The sequence below is a fragment of the Eumetopias jubatus genome, unplaced genomic scaffold (genome assembly GCF_037043125.1).
Source record: "Eumetopias jubatus isolate StellerSeaLion01/CBP00866 unplaced genomic scaffold, mEumJub1_p1.0 scaffold_12, whole genome shotgun sequence".
In the NCBI taxonomy this organism is placed as follows: Eukaryota; Metazoa; Chordata; class Mammalia; order Carnivora; family Otariidae; genus Eumetopias; species Eumetopias jubatus.
Genome location: NW_028274818.1, coordinates 52,197,319 through 52,219,495, shown reverse-complemented (window position 1 = coordinate 52,219,495; position 22,177 = coordinate 52,197,319). Strand labels below are relative to the sequence as shown.

General features: G+C 37.9%; 1 protein-coding gene across 3 annotated transcripts in view; it reads left to right on the top strand.

Annotated features, from left to right (window-relative positions):
* Positions 1–22,177, top strand: part of RABGAP1L (RAB GTPase activating protein 1 like) — a 754,336-nt gene that overhangs the window by 538,813 nt on the left and 193,346 nt on the right. For all 3 annotated transcript variants that reach the window (XM_028122981.2, XM_028122980.2, XM_088017005.1), the window contains one exon: positions 12,492–12,533. In XM_028122981.2, the coding sequence (XP_027978782.1) occupies positions 12,492–12,533 (42 nt within the window). The remainder of the gene's footprint in view (positions 1–12,491; positions 12,534–22,177) is intronic.

Sequence of the window (22,177 nt, the reverse complement as noted above, 5' to 3'; positions counted from 1 at the left end):
AGCTATCATTTTATCTGATTGCATCATTATGTATTCATTTTTTAATTCATAAATATAATATAATTTCAAGTACTTGCTAAAATTTTATGCATAACTCACATAAAATATGATATATTGATTTACTACTGTAGAGAAACATCAACTATCTTTTCTTGGTAGATTATGACCTATATGAATACACTTGAAAGGAGTATTCATTAGAGAATTGAATGTGGTCTACTTTTTTTTTAAAAAATAATGTATGATCAGCATTAATAGATTCCAGAGAGATTCTTTAACATCTTCATTTGTCTGACCACAGTTTCTAAAAAGATGAAACTGAGCACAATACCAGTCTTACTTCTTAAAAACATATTAGTCACTTTTACTATTATCATCATCATATTTTCAGCTAGATTCCATAACTTTTAGTTAATTGAGCATACAATTACAGCATAATTCACATTATTTTTAATGACATTTAGTTTTGATGTTTGACTTTAAAACCTTGGCATCGGTGACCTTTAGAAACATTTTAAATATTATGAGATATCTGTAAGAGGACTTTTTTTTATTATGTTATGTTAATCACCATACATTACATCATTAGTTTTTGATGTAGTGTTCCCTGATTCATTGTTTGTGTATAACACCCAGTGCTCCATGCACTACGTGCTCTCTTTAATACCCATCACGAGGCTAACCCGTCTCCCCACCCCCTTCCCCTCCCCTTCATTCTTCCCCTCCTGCTATCTTCTTTTTTTTTTTTTGACATATAATGTATTATTTGTTTCAGAGGTACAGATCTGTGATTCAACAGTCTTACATAATTCACAGCACTCACCATAGCACATACCCTCTCCAGTGTCTGTCACCCAGCCACCCCATCCCTCCCACCCCCCACCACTCCAGCAACCCTCATTTTGTTTCCTGAGATTAAGAATTCCTCATATCAGGGCGCCTGGGTGGCTCAGTTGGTTAAGCGACTGCCTTCGGTTCAGGTCATGATCCCGGAGTCCTGGGATCGAGTCCCACATCGGGCTCCTGGCTCAGTGGGGAGCCTGCTTCTCCCTCTGACCTTCTCCCCTCTCGTGCTGTTTCTCTCTCTCTCTCTCAAATAAATAAATAAAATCTTTAAAAAAAAAGAATTCCTCATATCAGTGAGATCATATGATACATGTCTTTCTCTGATTGACTTATTTCGCTCAGCATAATACCTTCCAGTTCCATCCACATCATTGCAAATGGCAAGATTTCATTCCTTTTGATGGCTGCATAATATTCCATTGTATATATATATACCACATCTTCTTTATCCACTCATCTGTCGATGGACATCTTGGCCTGTAAGAGGACTTTAAGTTAAAGAATTTTAAGATGCATTTGTTAGAGGCATTGTACAGTGATTCTCACACTTGGCTGCATATTATAATTACCTGGCCCCACCCAGACCAATTAAATTAGACTTTGAGGTATTATCAGAACTTCCTAGGTCATTCTAATGTGCAGTTGGATTGCAAACTTTAGGTAATTCTCAGTTCTCAGTCTGGATCTGTATTAGAGACTCCTGGGGAGTTTTGAAAAATACAAGCGGCCAGGCTGGACCCCTGAGAAATTTTTATTTATTTGATCTGAGGTGGAACTCCTGCATCATCGTGTTATAAAAGCACCCCAGGTGATTCTAATAAATAGCCACAGTTGTGAACTACTCAGCCAATGGTAAAAGAACTGGATTAGAATCAGGAAACTTGTCATTCCAGTCCGAATGCTGTGAATTCAGATAAATCACCCAGCATATTTGAGGGTTTTTTGTAAAATGGAGGTATTGATAATCAACTTCTATACCTGACAGATATTGTGACGGTTGAATTACACAGTGTGCTCAGGAGTTCTTTGCAATGAAGTGCTATAAAGACGGTTGCAGTTAAGATTTACCATGTATGACTACCTGTGAAATGGTCTGGCTAGTTGGTGCTAAGTCCCATGTAGCTCTTGGCAGAAAGAGGCTACACCTACCTCTGAGACAGAAAGAAGCGGGGGCTCCTTGGCTGTCTTCAGCATAAATCATCCTAATTCTTAAAGTTTCCACTGCATTTTTTATTCAGACCAGGCTGCTAGTGGCTCTAAGTGGCAGGGGGCAGGAGGTGGAGAAAAAGAAAAAATCCCATCTGGTGATTAACCAAAAAGTTGTGAGTTTCTAAAATTAGTGACATCCTTCTCATACCTTCAGAGAGACATGGCAGGCAACTGTGGAGCTGTTTACCTGATTTAACTTTTTAAACTCTCTTTCAGGGGCTCCTGGCTGGCTCAGTTGGTTAAGCGTCCAACTCTTGATTTCGGTTCAGGTCATGATCTCAGGGTTGTGAGATTGAGCCCCATGTCAGGCTCTGCGCTGAGTGCAGAACCTGCTTGAGACTCTCTCCCTCTCCCTTTGCCCCACATCCTCCTCCCTCTCTAAAACAAAACAGAACAAAAAACCAACTCTCTTACAGTGCTTTCCTCCTGTATTACTTTTGCTCCTGTTGTCCTTAGTGTTTAAGCTTCACTAACCTTTACCCATCTACTGAGTGGCGACAGAAGAAAGAGAAAGGGCTACCAAAGATGAATACACTCATTAATGGTTCCCCACCTGACACAAACCTCAGGACTTAATCCTTGGATGGGGTAAGAGTTGATGACCCAGAGCATTCCCTGGTGTGTTAGTCTAATTGCTGCCTTTCACTGACTCATCACCAAGCAAATTGCGTACAATATGTTGAGGCTTTTAAATCCTCTCAACTATGTTTTTGACTGCAAGTTCTTGAGTTGTTTTTGGGTTTTCTCCCCCATGATTCGGCTTTGGGAGTGCTTAAAATATCAGCTTCTGCTTATCTCCAAAGACAGTGATAAATGTGTGATTGGTTTTCTTTTCCTGAGCACATCACCCTGATGCATTTTACCCCCATTTTCAGCCTGGGATAGAAGAAGATGAAAGATAACATGTCTGAATTTTAATGTTACTGTTCAGGAGCTCACTGTTCATATTTAAGAAAGAACTGAACATAATTTGTGTATTTCTCCAAATAACCTGAAAATGAGGCTTAACAACCAAAAAAAGTATGCAGTTTATATCAAGAAATTATAGAAAAAACTGGTTTGAGGAACATTTCATGATTTTTTTTAAAGATGTATTTATTGGAGAGAGAATGGGGAGAAAGGACAGAGGGAGAAGGAGAGAGAGAATCTCAAGCAGACTCCCCACTGAGCACAGAGCCCGATGCAGGGCTCCATCCCAGGACCCTGAGATCATAACCTAAGCCGAAACCAAGAGTCAGACGCTTAACCGACTGAGCCACCCAGGCACCCCATCATTTCATGGTTTTTCATTCTCATTAAAGCTCTGTTTCCTTGATCCCAACAATCCTATTCATTTCATCTATTCATTCAACTAATAATTGAGCACCTACTCTGTTGCAGGTAGTGTCCTGAGTGATGGAAATACACCGGTAAAGACACAGGCAGGGTTCTGCCGTCATGTAACTTACAGGGAAGTAGAGACCGGTAAATAGAGACTGGTTACACAGCAGTGGGTGAGTGCTGTGATACAGAGAGTCTGGGGTGCTTTTAAAGAGCCCTGATAAGGGGTACCTAACACAGTCGTGGAACACCAAGAAAACCTTCTCAGAGGAATTAGCATCGAAACTCAGACCTAGAGAAAGAGAGGAATATCTAAGTAAGGAGAGAAAACATATAGTAAGGTCCAAAGACTCAGGGCATGGTCTAATATGGGGGAGTTCCTTGAGAAGAACCTAGTTTTCATTTCCCCACAGCTCTGAGATCACTAAGAAGGGTGGGGTTTGTGGGGAGTGGGTACCGCCAATGAAGTCCCTGGATTTAGCATTGCAAAGGGAAAACCTTAGTTGTCATAGTCATCTTGTTTTAGGTCATCAGTTGTAATTAGGTCAAGTTCCAAAGAAGACTTCACACTGCTCTTACTCAGGTTATTCCTGAACATTCTGATTGCCTGTTGCATTTTTCTGCAGGTGTGTAATCCTGAGGAGTCCCAACAAAATAACTGGACACATTGTAACTGAATACTGCTCTATTCTCTAACCCTTGCATGTGACTTGCCTCCCCAATTGTATTGATTTTTTTAAAATATATTTAAATTTTTCAGAACCCCTCCATGCCATGTTGAACACATAGTTGGTGTTCTATAAATATTTGTTGAATTTAGATTAAGGTGTTTGGGGATTTTTAAAGATCATTTTTATTATTTTTTAAAAAGAGTATAAGGGGGCACCTGGGTAGCTTATGAGTCAGGTCATGATCCCGGGATCCTCAGATCGAGCCCCACATCAGGTTCCCGGTATGGTGGGGAGCCTGCTTCTCCCTCTCCCTCTACCCCCTGATCATTCTCTCTCTTTCTCTCAAATAAATAAATAAATATTTTTAAAAAATAAATAAAAATTTAAAAAGAGTATAGGTATAAAACTCTAATAACAAGGCTCCCATACCTTCTGGCTTTTGGATGAATTAGGTCAATAGAAACTCTAGCAGGAGATTGGAGGAAAGGGAGGATCAAGAGAAGCTGGTAATTAGGAATTGGTAGAAGTCTTTGTCTTTAAGAAGGGCATCAAAAACATCCCCACAGCCTGGAGTGATTGACTGACGACTGTAGCTGGAAGACAGTATAATCTAAGGCTTATTGTGACATAAGGGGATTGAGAACAGAAGGGTGATTGCCAATGTTCATCACCAATAAGGCACCTTCATAGGAACTATGAAGTGCTTTCCAGGTCACACCTCTCCTTTGTTAGCCAGGGGTAATGTGTTACCTACTTATATTTTTATCTCTAATCCTCGTCTGGCAGTCCCTCGGTGGAGAAATGACTTACCCATCATGGAAACATGCAAGTGATTGTATATACTAGGTAGTCTTCAGAATGCCTGGCACACAGATTTGATAAATATTTGTGAAAACCTGGAATCTGACTTATTTCTCTTATTGTATCTCCTTTGTTTCTTTTTTAAAAATATTTTTATTTATTTATTTGACAGAGAGAGATACAATGAGAGAAGGAACACAAGCAGGGGGAGTGGGAGAGAGAGAAGCAGGCTTCCCTCGGAGCAGGGAGCCCAATGCGGGGCTCGATCCCAGGACACTGGGATCATGACCTGAGCTGAAGGCAGACACTTAACAACTGAGCCACCCAGGCGCCCCTGTCTCCTTTGTTTCTAAAAGGTTTATTAAATTCAGTTTTCATGAACCACTAAGTATTTTTCCCAGGGCCACTCATAATTAAGGAATCAGACTTTGTAGATATACCTTTATTTAGTACTTCACTTATAGAAACAAATGTAAGTCAAGCAAAGATTTAAAAAAAAAAAAAAAACCCACCTGCAACTAGATAGATGCATTCATAGGTTATGTCTGTCTCTTCACATTCTTGAACTCCTACTCATGAAAAAACTAACAAATGTATCTATAATAAAAATGAAAAACATAATAAAATTGGGGGGAAGGGAAGGTTGGAATGGTGCAAGTTTTGTTATTTTTATATATATTAGTAAATGGGTAGTAGACATAAGGGAGGACTTAGCCTTAAGGGTTTTAAAACATTAGGAACTAAATGAATTTATATGCACAGCTCCTGAAATTTTTTAAGCTTCTGCTTGGTTTTCAGTGCTGCAATCCTGACCTCTAGTGGGCATCCAGAAACAAAACCCAAACCTAAAATACATCATTTTGCTGAGTACTCCATCAAACTCCATTATTTAGTCAACCTAAAAGATGGAATTTTTAAAGAGCTTACAGTATGAGAATGAGAATAAAGTAAAATACGTTTTGGCTAACGTGTTACACTAGGTTTGCAATTAGACCTCAATGTTTAAAAGCAGCCAGTATTTCTTTATATTTGCATAGTAATTATCTATCACTATCTTCTTTCCATGGAAAAATGCATTATTTTTCAGATCACAGAAGTAAGAAATTTATCTTACCCAAAGAGGAGCCCAAAGGGATTCATTCTGTTCTGATTACCTGATGTGCATTAGAAGCTATACGAAACCTGAGCGGCTTTAAAACAGTGATTTTGGAGTGAGACATACTATGCAGCCTCCTGATAGGATGCCCTGACACAACAATGATTCTGTGTTATTGTGCCGAGAATACATAATCTAGGCTTAATCATAAGGAAACATCAGACACATCAAATTGAGGGACATTTTACAAAATAACTGTCCTGTACTTCTCAAAAGTATCAAGTTCATTAGACAAAGGCCTTTCATCTGCTATCTGTTGTAGATGAAAGAAGACTAAGGAGACGTGACAACATAATGTAATATGTGATCCAGGATTGGATCCTGGACCAGAAAAGGACATTAGTGGGACATTTGACCAAATTTGAGCACTATTTTCTTGGTTTTGATAGTTGTGCTGTAGTTATATAAGATGTTAACATTTGATGAAGCCAGGTTAAAGGTATGCAGAAATTCTTGGCCCTACTTTTGCAAATTTTTTTCTAAATCTGAAATTATTTCAAAATGAAAGGTTTTTAAAAATTAAAACAGCCATTTATTTTATTCACAATTTCCTAAGTCAGGAATTTCAGAAGGATTCAGCTGTGTGGTCTATCTCTGATCCACATGGGCGCAACTGGGGCATCTGAGGGTGGAGGATTCACTTTCAAGATGACTTCATTCACATATCTGGCACCTGGGTGACCCCTGGCCTGTGTTACTTTTGGTTGGCATCTTGTCCTGCAGGGCATTTCCTTTCTGTTTGACTTCTTAGAGCATGGGGTCTAAGTATAACTGTACTTACATGGTGGCTGGCCTTCCAGAGGGAGCACTCTAGGAGATGGGGCATGGAAGCTTGTCTCTTAAGGGTTGGGCCCAGAATATGGGCATAACTTCACTTCTACCATTTTCTATTGGTCAAAGCAGTAGCATAGTCTGCCCAGATTCAAGAGGAGAGGACAAAGATCCTACCTCTGAGTGGGAGAAATGTCACAGAATTATGACCATCCTTAATTCATCACAGATAGCTAACCAAAGTCTCATTGCAGTAGAGGTGGGATTAGTGAAAAAGCTATGGAGTTGTTTTTTTTGGTTTTTGTTTTTGTTTGTTTTGTCTGACAGACAGTTCTAGACCTGGCTTTCCCATTTACTAACAGAGTGATGTCTCTGGGCCTCAGTTACCTCATCTCTAAAATGGTGGCAGTGACACATATGCCATGAAGTTATTGAGAGAATTAAGTGAAAAATATAAAAGGAAGCCTGGGTGGCTTAGTCAGTTAAGCACCCGACTCCTTTCTTTTTTCCATTTTTTAAACTTCATTTTTTATTTATTTATTTGAGGGAAAGAGAGAGCATGAGTGGGAAGAAGGGCAGAGGGAGAGGAAGAGAGAGAATCCTCAAGCATATTCCACGCTGAGCACGGAGCCTGACAGGGGGCTCAATGCCAGGACCCTGAGATCATGACCTGAGCTGAAATCAAGAGCCAGTCACTCAACCGACTGAGCCACCCAGGTGCCCCAAGCATTGGACTTTTGATTTTGGCTCATGATTGTGAGATCGAGCCCTCCTCAGGCTCTGCACTGGGTGTGGAGCCTGCTTGAGATTCCCTCTCTCCCTCTCCCTCTGCCCCTCCCCCCCAAAAAAGAGTATGATAAGCAATAAATATGCAAACCTAATATATGCTAGCATTTATTGAATACTTACCAAGTGCCCAATTCCTTTGATATGCTTTTTATATGCTATTTCATTTAGTCATTACCCCTTCCTGGGATGGTAGATGCCATGTTGGTCAGGTCAGAAAGAGCAGCACACATTCCCTCTAGCTTTAGCTATGTTTGTCTGTGGGACTGCTCCATTTATCTTGGCCAGTTCTGGTTTGATCATTTCTCACTGCCTTGTTGTTAGGATTTCCATTTCCACATACTATTTATTTCCCTTTTGTTTTGATCCCTAAGGACCCAGGCACTGATGCGCACTTGGCACTGTTTGGCACTACCTCTTCAGCATTTGCTCTCGGCGCTGTCAGCGTAGTTCCTGACAGCTTCTCACACAATCTGTCAGCCCCCTCTGAGCCCACAATTGCCTGCTCATCAGAGCCAAATGTTCAGTGTCTTTGTTTCAGTGAGTGCTCTGCTGTCAGCCTTTCCTCATGCAGGATTGTGGGTGCTTGATTGTTGGCCTACCCGGGAACACAGCAATCTGCACTTTGGAGCAATTATTTAATTTGGGGCAATTACTTGTAGGTGTTCTTCAAAGTGAAGATTTTGCCAGGCTGTGATTGAATTTTGAAACGGCAGCTTCCCAATCAGTTAAGGAGCCACTTCTTCATGCACACAGGACTGATCTCAGTCTATTGTCACTGGAGGAAGGTGGTGACCCTTTCTTGCCATAGCATGCTGAGTTTGTATGGCCTCACATCCTGCAAGCAATCAGCTGCGTTTTGTGAATGTTTTTGATATGGGGCAAATAATAAGATTTGGTTTGGGTAGAAGTCACCTATTTGTTATCTTTCTACCCTCTGCATTCAAACTTTACTTTAAATGGAAGGAATTACTTTAGTCCTTTAGGAATTAGAGGACACATTAAATAACCCCAACTAAGGGATTTATTCATTCATTCACTTCTTCATTGGGCTCTCTTCTCTAACTTGGTGGTTAAGAGAATGACTTCTAGAATTGCACTGCATAGTTTAAAATCCACTTAGTAGCTATGTCACCTTGGGAAATTTACTTTGACTAAATCTTAATTTGGATGGAATTAAAATGGAATTTAGGATTGTGGGATTAAATAAGGGCATATTTTCATTGTGATTACAGCTCTTGGCACATAGAAAGTATTCAGTGGATGTTGGCTCTTATTTATTATCTTGCACTTGGAGTTAGACCTTGTACCATAAATAATAAGTAGCCATAACAGTATATTGTTTTTATTCTTAATCGTTCTCCAAATGTTTTACTCTTTGAATCCTATTAGGAACGCTTGTTTACCCCTCAGTACCCAACAAATTGCTACAGATTACATACTCCTGAAAAGGGGAGGCATCTTGAAAATGTATGACACCTTTTTCTTTTTAAAATATATTTCAACAGGGGCACCTGGGTGGCACAGTTGGTTAAGCATCTGATTCTTGGTTTCAGCTCAGGTCATGATCTCAGGGTCATGGGATCGAGCCCCGTGTCAGGCTCCACACAGTGCGGAGTCTGCTTAAGAATCTCTCCCTCCCCCTCTGCCCCTATGGCCTCGCTCGCACGGGCTCTCTCTCTCAAATAAATAAATCTTTAAAAAATGTATTTCAATAAATATATTTCAATTCAGTTAGTCAAAGGTTGGATCATGTAAGAATGGATGGACAATAAAGTAACAATAGAGGATTTAGTTCATGGTAACTTGGAAGAGTGAAGTGTTCTAATAATTCACTTCATTGTTGGCTAAGAGGCTGAGGACCGAAGCTGACATTGACATTGGCTTCTTAAAACCAACCTATGCGTGGTGCTGCACTTTTAAACTGATCAAATGTTGGCCTATGGAAGGTTTCCATAATTTAATGATACCTCTAATTATATTTCAAAATGAGAATAAGTCTTATTTCAAAGAAAATATCCATCTAAGGTTGCCTTCTTTACTCTCTTCTTAAGAAATCAGGATACATTTTCTAGTGAAATAAAGAACTTGGTAAAATAGCAAGTTTTTCCTGATTTCCAACAACTTAGAGGTCTGAAGTATCTTGTTTGCATAGTCTGGCAACACTTTCCTGTTTCAGTTTAAGGCTTGTGAAGTCTTTTCTTTATTTTCATGGATAATGTCCAGAGCTTCAGTAAGCAGATGCAGTAATACCTTATTACTCTGAAATGGTTTAAAGAGGTTACATATATAAATTGTTTCTGATAACCGAAAGGTATCTCTTTAGCTTCCCAAACTAAAAATTATCTACTTTTTATTTATAACACATGCTGTGCTTCCTTCTTAAGCCCAATATTTTGAACATGTTGGAAACATTAACACTGCAGAATTATCATTATGAGCTAATGTAAACTATAGAAGGATTATTGGCCCCACTAAATGGGCCCAGACAACTATATGTTTTATAGTTTTTAGAAAAGTATTATCTTCTATTTCTGTCAGATCTAATATTTTAATTCTGACAACTATCTCTATAGGCTATTTGTCTCTAATCCCATCTACCACACACTTTGTCTTTTACTTTGCTACTTTTGATATCTATAAACTATAAAATCATATCACCAAAGTAATTCAAAGTGCATATGAAATTAAAATTTGAATAATTTTTGTGGTGTTAGAGCTATTTTGGTTATTTAGAGGTCTTTAATTTTTTTTTAAATTTTTAAGTTCTTGGTGTTTTTCATAGCTCACTTGTTCAATAGTCTGACTTTGAGATAATTGAAGAAAAGGGTTTCTTACTGTAATTTGATGATGACTCTATAAATTGGTCTACTTGGGTCCATAGGGAAAAGAATAAATCTCATAAATTTTGGGATAGCTAGTATAGTTTAATCATTTCGTCCTCAAATAAGCACTTACTATGTATATTACACCAGTACTGAGTGGTGGAAATTCCCTTAAACTAGACATTAAAGGCTTGGAGGATCCTAGCCTTCTACTAAATACGTATATGACCTTAGGCTAGTCAAGTTCACATTCTGAAAAATGGGAATCACAATAGATGTTGTTATGAGAACCAGTGAAATTTCACTATTCCCGTGAGAGTAAAGAGATTGAGAATATAGCAGAGTTAGTTGAACATGGAGTGGAGTTTCCAACACGTACCCTGAAGGGATTTGGGAGGGAGAAGTGGGGTGGAAGACTGATTTAGGAGAAAGGACCAGAGCATAATAAGGATTAGAGAATTGGAGACTAGAGGACCTTACATTTTAAGCAGTGACTAGAAAAACAAGATCCAGAGACATTGTGGACTTAGTCATAATGGCAAGTTGATAAACATTCAGGTTGTAACAATTCACCATTGCCAAGCAGCTGTGATGTGGGGTGGAGGGGGGTGGGGCAGGGCAGCAGGTTTAGACTGCAGGTTTGGGCAGCACTGGGCAGCAGCTAGTGGATGAGGAAAGCAAATTTGGGGGGCACCTGCCTCGCTCAGTCAGTGGAACTTGCCACTCTTGATCTCAGGGTTGTAGGTTTGAGCCCCACGTTGAGTGTAGAGATTACTTAAAAATAAAATCTTTAAAAAAAAAAAGGAAAGAAAATTTTGTTTAATTGTAACCCAAGTTTTTTGATCTACAATAATCTTTTTTTTTTCTAACTGGTAAATTGTGATCAAAACCAGTCCAGACTCGTTGCATGGTGTGGTGATGAATTGTGTTGATTTGGTTTTGTCTCTTGGCCTTGTTATACTTCCTGCTGCTTTTGGTTTCTTAATTAACTGAGTAAACCCCAAACCTCCAACCAAATATATTGTGTTTATCATTCATGCCTTCTACCATTAGATCGTATTTTAGGTAGTTGACTGTGAAAGATCAGCAAATTTTAACAGGAATTCACTCTAAGTACCTAGTCTTAATCCTCACTTCTGATTTTGGAGACAGGAAAAAGATGGTTTATTAGAAGTTTTTTGCATAATACAACTCTGTATCCAAAAGGAAAGGCAGATAGACTGTATTTGTAACTGAGATGGAGAGGGCACATATACAGACCCTGGACGTATGGGAGATGTCACTTGAAAGATCTTCTCATGTATGATGACTTGTATGGCAAGGAAACAGCATATTTCATGGCAACTTTGTTTCTGATTCTGTCATCTTGAGCATTTAAGATTTCCTATATTTTGAATTTAACATCTCAACAGCTCTTCAGATTCACTGGGCTGAACTCAGAGCTCAAAATTCAGTTCCAGTGTATCTTCTTAACAAGCTGTTTGTTTATTCCTAAAGAGGTATCGTTTTGGTTTTCAGAGAGAAAAAAAAGGAAAAGGAAGTCTGGCACACAGCCTCTAATTACACCTCTAGTTGTACAGATACTACTTGAAAGCAAAAGAACAGCAGTGGGAATCCAGTGTGATGCTTCCAATTCCCCTCACACAATCTATCCCAGTTATTAGCAGCACTGTTTTGTTTTGTTTTGCCTATTGCTGGCCATTTAACCAAGATGTACATACTGGGACTTGGGAATTTCAATTAATAATTTTAGACTTCTGCATCACTGCCATCTTGATCAAAAACTTGACTTTCACAAGCCTTAGACTCATGAAGATAATCCAGAAATTGAAGGAAGAATAGTTTATTGAATAATTTATTGAAGGATTGAGGGAAAATAATTTATTGTAAAAACAACAATTTTATGTGAACATTAAGTAGCATCAAAAATTTGCAGTAAGCCTCTCAGAGAAGGAAAATACCTTTCAAAAAAAAATCTCATGGTTTAATTATTACTGTATGTGAAGATGAAAGCAACCAGGGATTTTATTAAAGATGTATGGGAAAATACTTAATAAAATAATGATAGATGTGGCAGTATTGATTTGGATTCTTTTTCTATTTCAGGGTTTGAATATAATCTTTCATGTAGCCTTGGCTCTCCTAAAGGTAAGTCTGTTTTTATCTTTAAATTAGGCATAATTCAAATTAGCCTTTGACTCATTCTAGATTCTTGAACACAAAGACTTCCGTGAGGAACTCTGAATCTCCTCCCATCCTTTGTTGTTTTTGTTTATTTAGAGTTTGTTTCTTTACTTTTCTTATAATCTATTTAATTTTGCTATCACAGCACTCCTTCCAGGAACATATAAAGTTGTTTTCATTCATACGAGTTGGATGATATAAGAGAAAAAGTTAAAACCTGTTTTCTGTCAAAACGATGCCAGCCTTTTTCTTAAAATACTTCTTACCACGATAACATTCCTGGAGGTACCTAAACATAGAATTGAATTATTAGAAAGCTTTTATAATATACTGACTAAAAAAGAAACTGCTACATTTCAGTTTGCACTTCTTTGAGAGCTAGAAATTTACAAGACACTTTAAAATTCAATTACAATTACCTTGTTGAATTTTATATCAACATATCCATGGAGCCTTAACAGTGTGGTAATAGCAAGACATTTGCTGCAAAGTTGGTGAAAGTAACCCAATCAGTCAGTTTTTGTCCTTCAGTAAGAGAGGACATTGTTACTGAAGGCGATAATTGCCTATATTTATTAAAAAAATGCAGGCCCACCCTTACCCAGTAAAACATAGTTGTTAAAATTGCAGACTCTGGGCTCAGACAGATTTGGTTCTAATTTCAGCTCTGGTGTGTGACCTTGGGCAAATTACTCTTAAGTGCTCAGACCCTGAGTTGTGAGATAATAATAGAAACTAATTTATGGGATTGTTGTAAGACTTCAATACAATGATACATAAAAAATACTTAACATAGTGTCTAGAAAATGTTATTGCCTAATAAATGTTAGCTATCATTATTGAGACTACTGTTGTATTCACAAGGTAACTCACTTTCTGGATGCCCCATCATTCTTCCAAATTTCCCAAAAGATAATGAATTGATGTCTTCAGAGTGCCGCTTGGTATTTTAGGAGAGCTTCCGTACGTAAATACCTTGATCCCAAATCAAGACATGACATACTGTGGGTCCTGTGTACATCAAAAAGGGGGGTGTACTCCTCACCTCTTATTCTGTTAAACATTTGTTTTTTGTGAAGTTCATACATTGTACTTTAAATTGTAACATTAAATCATTTGGAGTTTAGATATGAAAAATTCTTATACCAAAGTTATTTTGGAAATTAGGAAGATATTTAAAATTTTTTCAGTAAGATAATAAAAACATGTGCTTGTATCTTTTAGTGAAGTCATGGATCTCTACCTCTAATTCTTTTTTTGTTAGGACAAATCAAAACCAAAAACTTTCTAAGATGCTTTTCGGTAGAGGGCTGGGTAAGACTTTTAGAATGCCTAAGCAGTGACAGTATTACATAATTCAGACTAAAAACAATACTTAGTCATAAAGTAAGTGTAAGGAGGAAGTCCAACAAAGTTATGATTTTTCCTATCCCGTCTAATTTGTTTTTAAGCCTCAGACATTATCCTCCTCAAAATGCCCTTCCTCATTTTTTTGGTGACTTTACTGGTGCTCTCAGCACACACTCTGTCTTTGGGGGTATCCCAGGATTTCCTCTCTGGATATTGGGACTATACTCTGTGTCAGCTTAATACTGTATCCGTCTGGTAAATTATCTTCCTGATTGACAGATTTTTTTGGTTTGATTGCATTATTTTCATTTATTTTTATTCATGTTAACCCAGATATGGCCTGTGCAGAGGACATTCTCTGGCCACTGGGCAGAAAGGCTTTTGAATCTTCTCTGGAAATACATGGATGCTCATCCAGTATCTTGCAGAATTTGCCTAGTTAGAGAAGATTAAAAGGAGAGCTTTCTCACTACTTTTGGGATATTTATATCCCTTCCTTGTATGAATCCTGGAGCTGACCCCACTAGAGACAGTATATATAGGCTGAATTGAAGTGTACCAAATTGATCTGATTGCTCCCACCGGGAAAAGGAATATCCCAAAATATATGAAAGGGACTAGCATTTAGCTTCTAATCTAGTAAGCTGTATAAAAGAATGTATATTTGTTTACATAAAAATAACAAACTTAGGGATAGTTCAAAGTGCTTATGAACCCAGCATTAAGTAATCCATTAGCATACATTAAATGTCCAGGTGTCACTTGTAAAAGAATTGTGAATTGTGTTAACTGGAGAAAACTATTTCATTCTCTCCTGCAGTTGATAATTGAGGGAGCCAAGGCCCCAGGTTGCCTCAAGTCTTTTGTTTTACTAATGGCAAAGCTGGATTTATTATATTTTTAAGCAGCATAAATATAAGTAAAGGTCTCTGTTGCTCAGTATGATTTAAAAACACCTACTTTCTGAATGGGAGCTACTTTCTTTTGGGTTAGAAATAGTCTACCAAAGAACTAGAAAGCTATTGAGCTAAACGAATTGTTCATTATAGTAGGTGGCATCATCAAATCATCTAGGATATTGGCAGTGTCCATTCATTCCCCCCAATCTAATTCATTTGTTATATGAAATATTTAATAGTCACCACATATAGTACATTATAATAGATTAGAAATGATCAGTCAGAATTAATCTTAGCCACTTCATGTTGCCAGAGAATTTTTGATCAGAATAGGTTCTTTGCATTCAAACAATGGTTAAAAGTAAATGATGGGGTGGGGGCACCTGGGTGGGTTAGTCGGGTTCTGTCTTCAGCTCAGGTCATGATCTCAGGGTCCTAGAATCAAGCCCCTCTTCAGGCTTCCCACTCAGTGGGGAGTCTGCTTGTCTCTCCTTCTGCCCCTCCTCCTGGTTGTGCTCTCTCTGTCACTCTCTCATATAAATAAAGAAAATCTTAAAAAAAAAAAAAAGTAAATGACAGAATGTTTTTCTCCCCCCTCTCTAAAATAAGACATTTTGTGTCTTATTATAGAGATAAAGAAAACCCACTCATAATTCCATTCCTAGAGGTAACCATAATAAAAATTTATTATAAAATCTTCCTCCCATGCTTTAGTCTATGAATATGTAAGCATATATTAGCTATGTTCATTTATATGTACATATTTTTAATATGGGCTTGAGGATTATAATTAAGGAAATGGGAATAGGAGATAAATCCAGAGGAATAGTGTATGAGGATGAACATATTATTTTCTGTCAAAAAATGCTGATGAACAAGACTCTTTTTCATTTAATACTATGTTATGACCATCTTTTGTGTCACTACAAGACATGTAGTGGTTAAAAGCATGGATGCTGGAGCCAGGCTACTTGAGTTCAAATCCCATCTTCCACAGTTTATGCCACAATCTTAGATAAATTATGATTTCCCTATTTTTAAAATGGGGATATTAGTAACACCTATCTCATAGGATTGTTAGGGTTTAATGAGTTAATATATGATTGGTGCCTGGAAATTTAAGATGAAAATGCACCCAGGTACGATTAATATACATAGAGCTGCCTTAGCTTTTTTTTTTTTTTAAAGATTTTATTTATTTATTGGACAGAGAGAGACAGCGAGAGCAGGAACACAAGCAGGGGGAGTGGGAGAGGGAGAAGCAGGCTTCCCGCTGAGCAGGGAGCCTGATGTGGGACTCGATCCCAGGACCCTGGGATCATGACCTGAGCCGAAGGCAGACGCTTAACGACTGAGCCACCCAGGCGCCCTGCCTTAGCTTTTTAAATCACTGATTAGTATCTTATTGTGTGTACCATAATTTTACTTAGCCAATTTTATATTTAATTTTTATGGACATTTGTTTCCAGACTTTTCCTGTTAAACAAACATCCTTAAATTTCCATCTTTGCATGCTTATGTAATGATGTCTTTTGGATAAACTTTGAGGAATGTAATTGCTGGGTCAGACTGTAATCACATTTGAATTTTTGATGCATATTGCAAAATTGCTTTCTACTAGCAATATGAGAATGCATTTTCTCCAATACTTCTGAAAAGGCAGAATTTCTAAATATGTGCTTTTATGGACAGTGAAATCAAGTTGTAAAACAAAGCAGCCTAAAAAGTAAATTATTATACTAATTTGTGTCATTGTAAACAAACAAAACTCTTCAGACAGTTTTGAAGAGTCCCATGTTCTTTCATTTGGGAACATCTAGTTGTTTTGTTTTTTTTAGGGAAGCCAGTTGATCATGGCTAAATTTTAGAAGAATGATCCCTAGCTTGGATGGGCTTTTATATTATTTAAAAGTTCTGAAGCATCTCTTTGTTGGTTTTGGCTTTTCAACCTATCCACTATGGTCTTCCTTACCATTCTAGTGAAGCTTTTTTTTTTTTTTTGGCGGGGGGGGGGGCAGGGAAAAGGAGAGGGAGAGAGAGAAAATCTTTTTTTTTTTTAAAGATTTATTTATTTATTTGAGAGAGCGAGAATGAGAGAGAGAGAGTACATGAGAGTGGGGAGGGTCAGAGGGAGAAGCAGGCTTCCTGCTCAGCAAGGAGCCTGATGTGGGACTCGATCCCAGGACTCCGGGATCATGACCTGAGCCAAAGGCAGTCGCTTAACCAACTGAGCCACTCAGGCACCCGAGAGAGAGAAAAATCTTAAACAGGCTCCATGCCCAGCGCAGAGCCAGCACGAAGCTCAATCTCATGACCCCGAGATCATGACCTGAGCCAGAATCAAGAGTCAGACACCTAACCGACTGAGCCACCCAGGCGTCCCATATTGAAGTTTTTTCAATGAAGTCACTAACAAAATCAGCGGACATATTTCCATTTTTATCTTACTTGATTTCTCAACAGTTATCCAAAGAGCATAAAGACATAACACTTTCCCTTTTCTGAAACATTCTCCCTTGGCTTCTCTTATTTTTTATCTCCCTCTCATCTTCTCATTTTACTTTTGCTTACTTCTTTTTTTTTCCCCTAGTCATTAACTTGGAGTTCCATAGAGCTCCAGCCTCTAGGAACTCATTTGATGCTTCTTCCTTGCTGATCTTGTTCATTCCCCTGCTTTCATCTGTAAATGTTCACGCTCATCTTTATATTTAGCCCAGATCCAAATATTTGGCCATGGACTTACATGTCTGCTTGGATGTTTCAGAGGCACATCAAATCCAAAAGCAAAGCTGAACTGATACACCTGCCCAGCTCTTTGCCTCCTCCAGTAACCTTCACCTCAATGAAGGCACTGTTCAGCTGCTCAAAGCAGGAGGCTGGAAGTTATCCTTAATGCTTTTCTTTACTTAATCCCCAGCATCTACTGAGTCACCAACTCCTGTTGATTCCACTTCTTAAGAATTTTTAGAATCTTCCCACTTTGGTAGTTAGGCTAGCACACTCTCTAACTTGGACTGTTGCGGTGACCTCTTTCAGTAATAAGTATTGAACACCTATCAAGTGCTAGGCACTTTTCTAGGCACTGGTGATAAAGTATTGCTAAGGAAGGACGCTGCATTCTTGGAGCTTGCATTCCGATGAAGGGAAGATCGTACTTAAACAGTTGTATTAGCACATGCTGTGGTTTATGAAGGAGAATGATGTTGATGCAGAGTGAAGGGAGCTCCCTTCTTTCAGTTGTCAATGAAAGTGATCTGAGGGATGGTATTTGAGCTGAAAATTGAATGAAAAGAAGTAGCTAGCATGACAAAATCTGGGGAATGAGACTTCTAGGCAGAAGAAGCAAGTATGAAGGCTTTAAAGAGGATTTTTATATGCTTAAGAAAATCACTGTCTGGAGTGTGACAGGTAAGAGAGGATGGTGGCTTAGATTTGGGTGTTAGTAGTGGAACTGAGAGAAATGGATGTCTGCTCTTTCTCCAGCTGCTCATGAACACTGTCCCTAGCCAAGTCCCACATTGTCACTAGAGTACCCTTGTTTGTTTGTTTGTTTGTTTAAAGATTTATTTATTTATTTGAGAGGGAGAGAGTTGGGAGGGGAGAGGCAGAGGGAGAGGGAGAGAGAATCTTTAAACAGACTCCATGCTGAGCGTGGAGCCCAATGCCGGGCTCGATCCCATGACCCTGAGATCATAACCTGAACCAAAACCAAGAACCAGATGCTTAAAAGACTGTGCCACCCAGGCACCCCCCCCCACCCAGAGTACTCTTTTTAAAACAGATTTCATTATTCACTATTGAACGAATATTGACCAAACACCTATTCAGAGATAGACACTATTCTGTGTGCTTGACTAGCTCAATAAACTAGAATAACAAAAATACTTGCCTCCATCAGCCTTTGTTCTAACAGTATACAGTTAATAAACAGTAAACATAACAAATATATAAATATAGTATATGAGAAGTAATAGTGCATGGGAAAAAGGAAAAGTACAGCAGAGTAAAGGGAACTCTGGTTAGGTTTTACAGTGTTAAATAGGGTAGTTAGGGTTAACTGGGAGTCTGTTTCTTGATTTGTCTCTCTCTCATGTTTTTCCTTTGTTTTGTTTCTTAAATTAGACATGAGTGAAATCATATGGTATTTGTCTTTCTCGGATTTATTTCACTAAGCAGTATACTCTCAAGCTCCATCCATGTTAGAAATGGCAAGATTTCATTCTTTTTTATGGCTGAATAATATTGTATTGTGTATATATCACATTTTTCCCCCCTTTTTTTAAAGTTTTTATTTAAATTCCACTTAGTTGGGGCACCTGAGTGGCTCAGTCATTAAGTGTCTGCCTTCAGCTCAGGTCATGATCCCAGGGTCCTGGGATCGAGCCCTGCATTGGGCTCTCTGCTCGGTGGGAAGCCTGCTTCTCCCTCTCCCACTCCCCCTGCTTGTGTTCCCTCTCTCTCTGTGTCTCTCTCTGTCAAATAAATAATAAAATCTTTAAAAATAAATAAATAAATAAATTCCACTTAGTTAACATGCAGTTAATGTTAGTTTCAATACAGTAGTGATTCCGCACCCATACAACACCTGGTGCTCATCATCAGCGTCTCCTTCATCCCCAACACCTGTTTCACCCATCCCCCCCACCCACCTCCCTCTGGTGACCATCAGTTTGCTCACTATAGGAAAGAGTCTGGTTCCTGTTTTGCCTCTCTCTCACTCTTATTTTTTCCCCTTTACTCATTTGTTTTGTTTCTTGAATTCCACATATAAGTGAAATCACGGTATTTGTCTTTCTCCAACTGACTTACTTCACTTAGCATAGTAATTTCTAGCTCCATGCATGTTGTTCCAAATGGCAAGATTTCATTGTTTTTGATGGCTGAGTAATATACTACATCTTCTTTATCCATTCATCAGTTGACGGACACTTGGACTGTTTCATAATTTGGCTGTTGTATATAATTCTGTAAACATCAGGGTGTGTGTATTCCTTTGAATTAGTATTTTTGTATCCTTTGGTAAATACCTAGCAGTTCAGTTGCTAATCATAAGGTAGCTCTATTTTTAACTTTTTGAGGAACCTCCATACTGTTTTCCACAGTGGCTGAATCAGTTTGCATTCCCACCAACAGTGCAAGAGGGTTCTGCTTTTTCCACATCCTCATGAACACCTGTTATTTCTTGTGTTGTTGATTTTAGTCATTCTGACAGATGTGAGGTGACATCACGTTGTAGTTTTGATTTGCATTTCTCTGATGGTAAGTGATGATGAGCATCTTTTCATGTGTTTGTTGGCCATCTTTTTCTCTTCTTTGGAGAAATATCTGTTCATATCTTCTGTCAATTTTTTAATTGGATTATTTGTTTTTTGGATGTTGAGTTTTATAAGTTCGTTATATATTTTGGATGCTAACCCTTTATCAGATGTGTCATTTGCAAATATCTTCCCCCATTCCATAGGTTGTCTTTTAGTTTTGTTAATTGTTTACTGTGTAGAAGCTTTTTATTTTGATGTAGTCCCAATAATCTATTTTTGCTTTTGTTTCCCTTGCCTCAGGGGACCTATCTAGAAAAAAAGTTGCTGTGGCCAGTGTCAAAGAAGTTACTGCCTGTGTTCTCTTCTAGGATTTTTATGGTTTCATGTCTCACATTTAGGTGTTTCATCTATTTTGAATTTATTTTTGTGTATAGTATAAGAAAGTAGTCCAGTTTTCCCAACACCATTTGTTAAATAGACATTCTTTTTTCCATTGGATATGCTTTCCTGCTTTTTCTAAGATTAATTGACCATGTATGTAATTGTGTGTTTATTTCTGGGTTTCTGTTCTGTTCCATTGATCTCTGTGTCTATTTTTATGCCAGTACCATACTGTTTTGATTACTACAGCTTTGTAATAATACTTGAAGTCGGGAATTTATGTCTCCAGCTTTGTTTTTTTTTTTTCAAGATTGCTTTGACTATTCAGGGTCTTTTGTGGTTCCATACAAATTTTAGGATTGTTTGTTCTAGCTCTGTGAAAAATGCTATTGGTATTTTGATAGGGATTGCATTTAATACGTAGATTGCTTGGGGTAGTATAGACATTTTAACAATATTTGTTCTTCCAATCCATGAACATGGACCGTCTTTCCATTTCTTTGTGTCATCTTAACTTTCTTTCATTGGTGTTTTATAGTTTTTGGAGTAAAGGTCTTTCACCTCTTTGGTTAGGTTTATCCCTAGGTATCTTACGGTTTTTAGTGCAATTGTAAATGGGATTGATTCCTTAATTTCTCTTTTTGTGACTTCATTATTGGTATGTAGAAAGGCAGCAGATTTTTTTATTCTGTGACTTTACTGAATTTCTTCATCAGTTCTAGCGGTATTTTGGTGGAGTCTTTTGGGTTTCCTATATATAGTATCATGTCATCTGCAAATAATGAAAGTTTTACTTCTTCCACTTGTATGCTTTTTATTTCTTTTTGTTGTCTGATTGCTGTGGCTAGGACTTCCAGTACCACGCTGAATAAAAGTGGTGAGAGTGGACATGCTTGTCTTATTTCTGACCATAAGTGCAAAGCTCTCAGTTTTTCCCCATTAAGGATGATGTTAGGGGTGTGTTTTTTCATAGACGGCCTTTATTATGTTGAGATTTCCTCTAAAGCTACTTTCTTGAGGGTTTTTATCATTAATGGATGTTGTACTTCGTCCAGTGCTTTTTCTGCAACTAATGAAATTATCATATAGTTCTTATCTTTTCTCTTATTGGTGTGATGTATAACGTTGATTGATTTGTGAATATTTAGCCCCCCCTTGCAACCCAGGAGTAAATCCCACTTGATCGTGGTGAATGATTTTTTTAATGTATTGTTGATTTCAGTTTGCTAGTATTTTGTTGAAAATTTTTGTATGTTCATCAGGGATATTGGCGTGTCTTTTCTGGTGTTTATCTGGTTTTGGTATCAGGTTAATGCTAGCCTCATAGAATGAATTTGGAAGTTTTCCTTCCTTTTGTATTTTTGGAATAGTTTAAGAAGAATAGGTACTAATTCTTCATTAAATGTTTGATAAAATTTACCTGTAAAGCCACCTGGTCCTAGACTTTTGCTTATTGGAAGTTTTCTGATTACTGACTCAATTTCTTTGCTGGTTATCGGCATGTTCAAATTTTCTGTTTCTTCCTGTTTCAGTGTTTGTAGGTTATATGTTTCTAGGAACTGATCCATTTCTTCTAGGTTTTCCAGTTTGTTGGCATATAGTTTTTCATAATATTCTCTTATAATTGTTTATATTTCTGTGGTATTGGTTGTTATTTCTCCTCTCTCATTTGTGGTTTTATTTATTTAGGTCCTTTCTCTTTTCTGTTTGATAAGTCTGG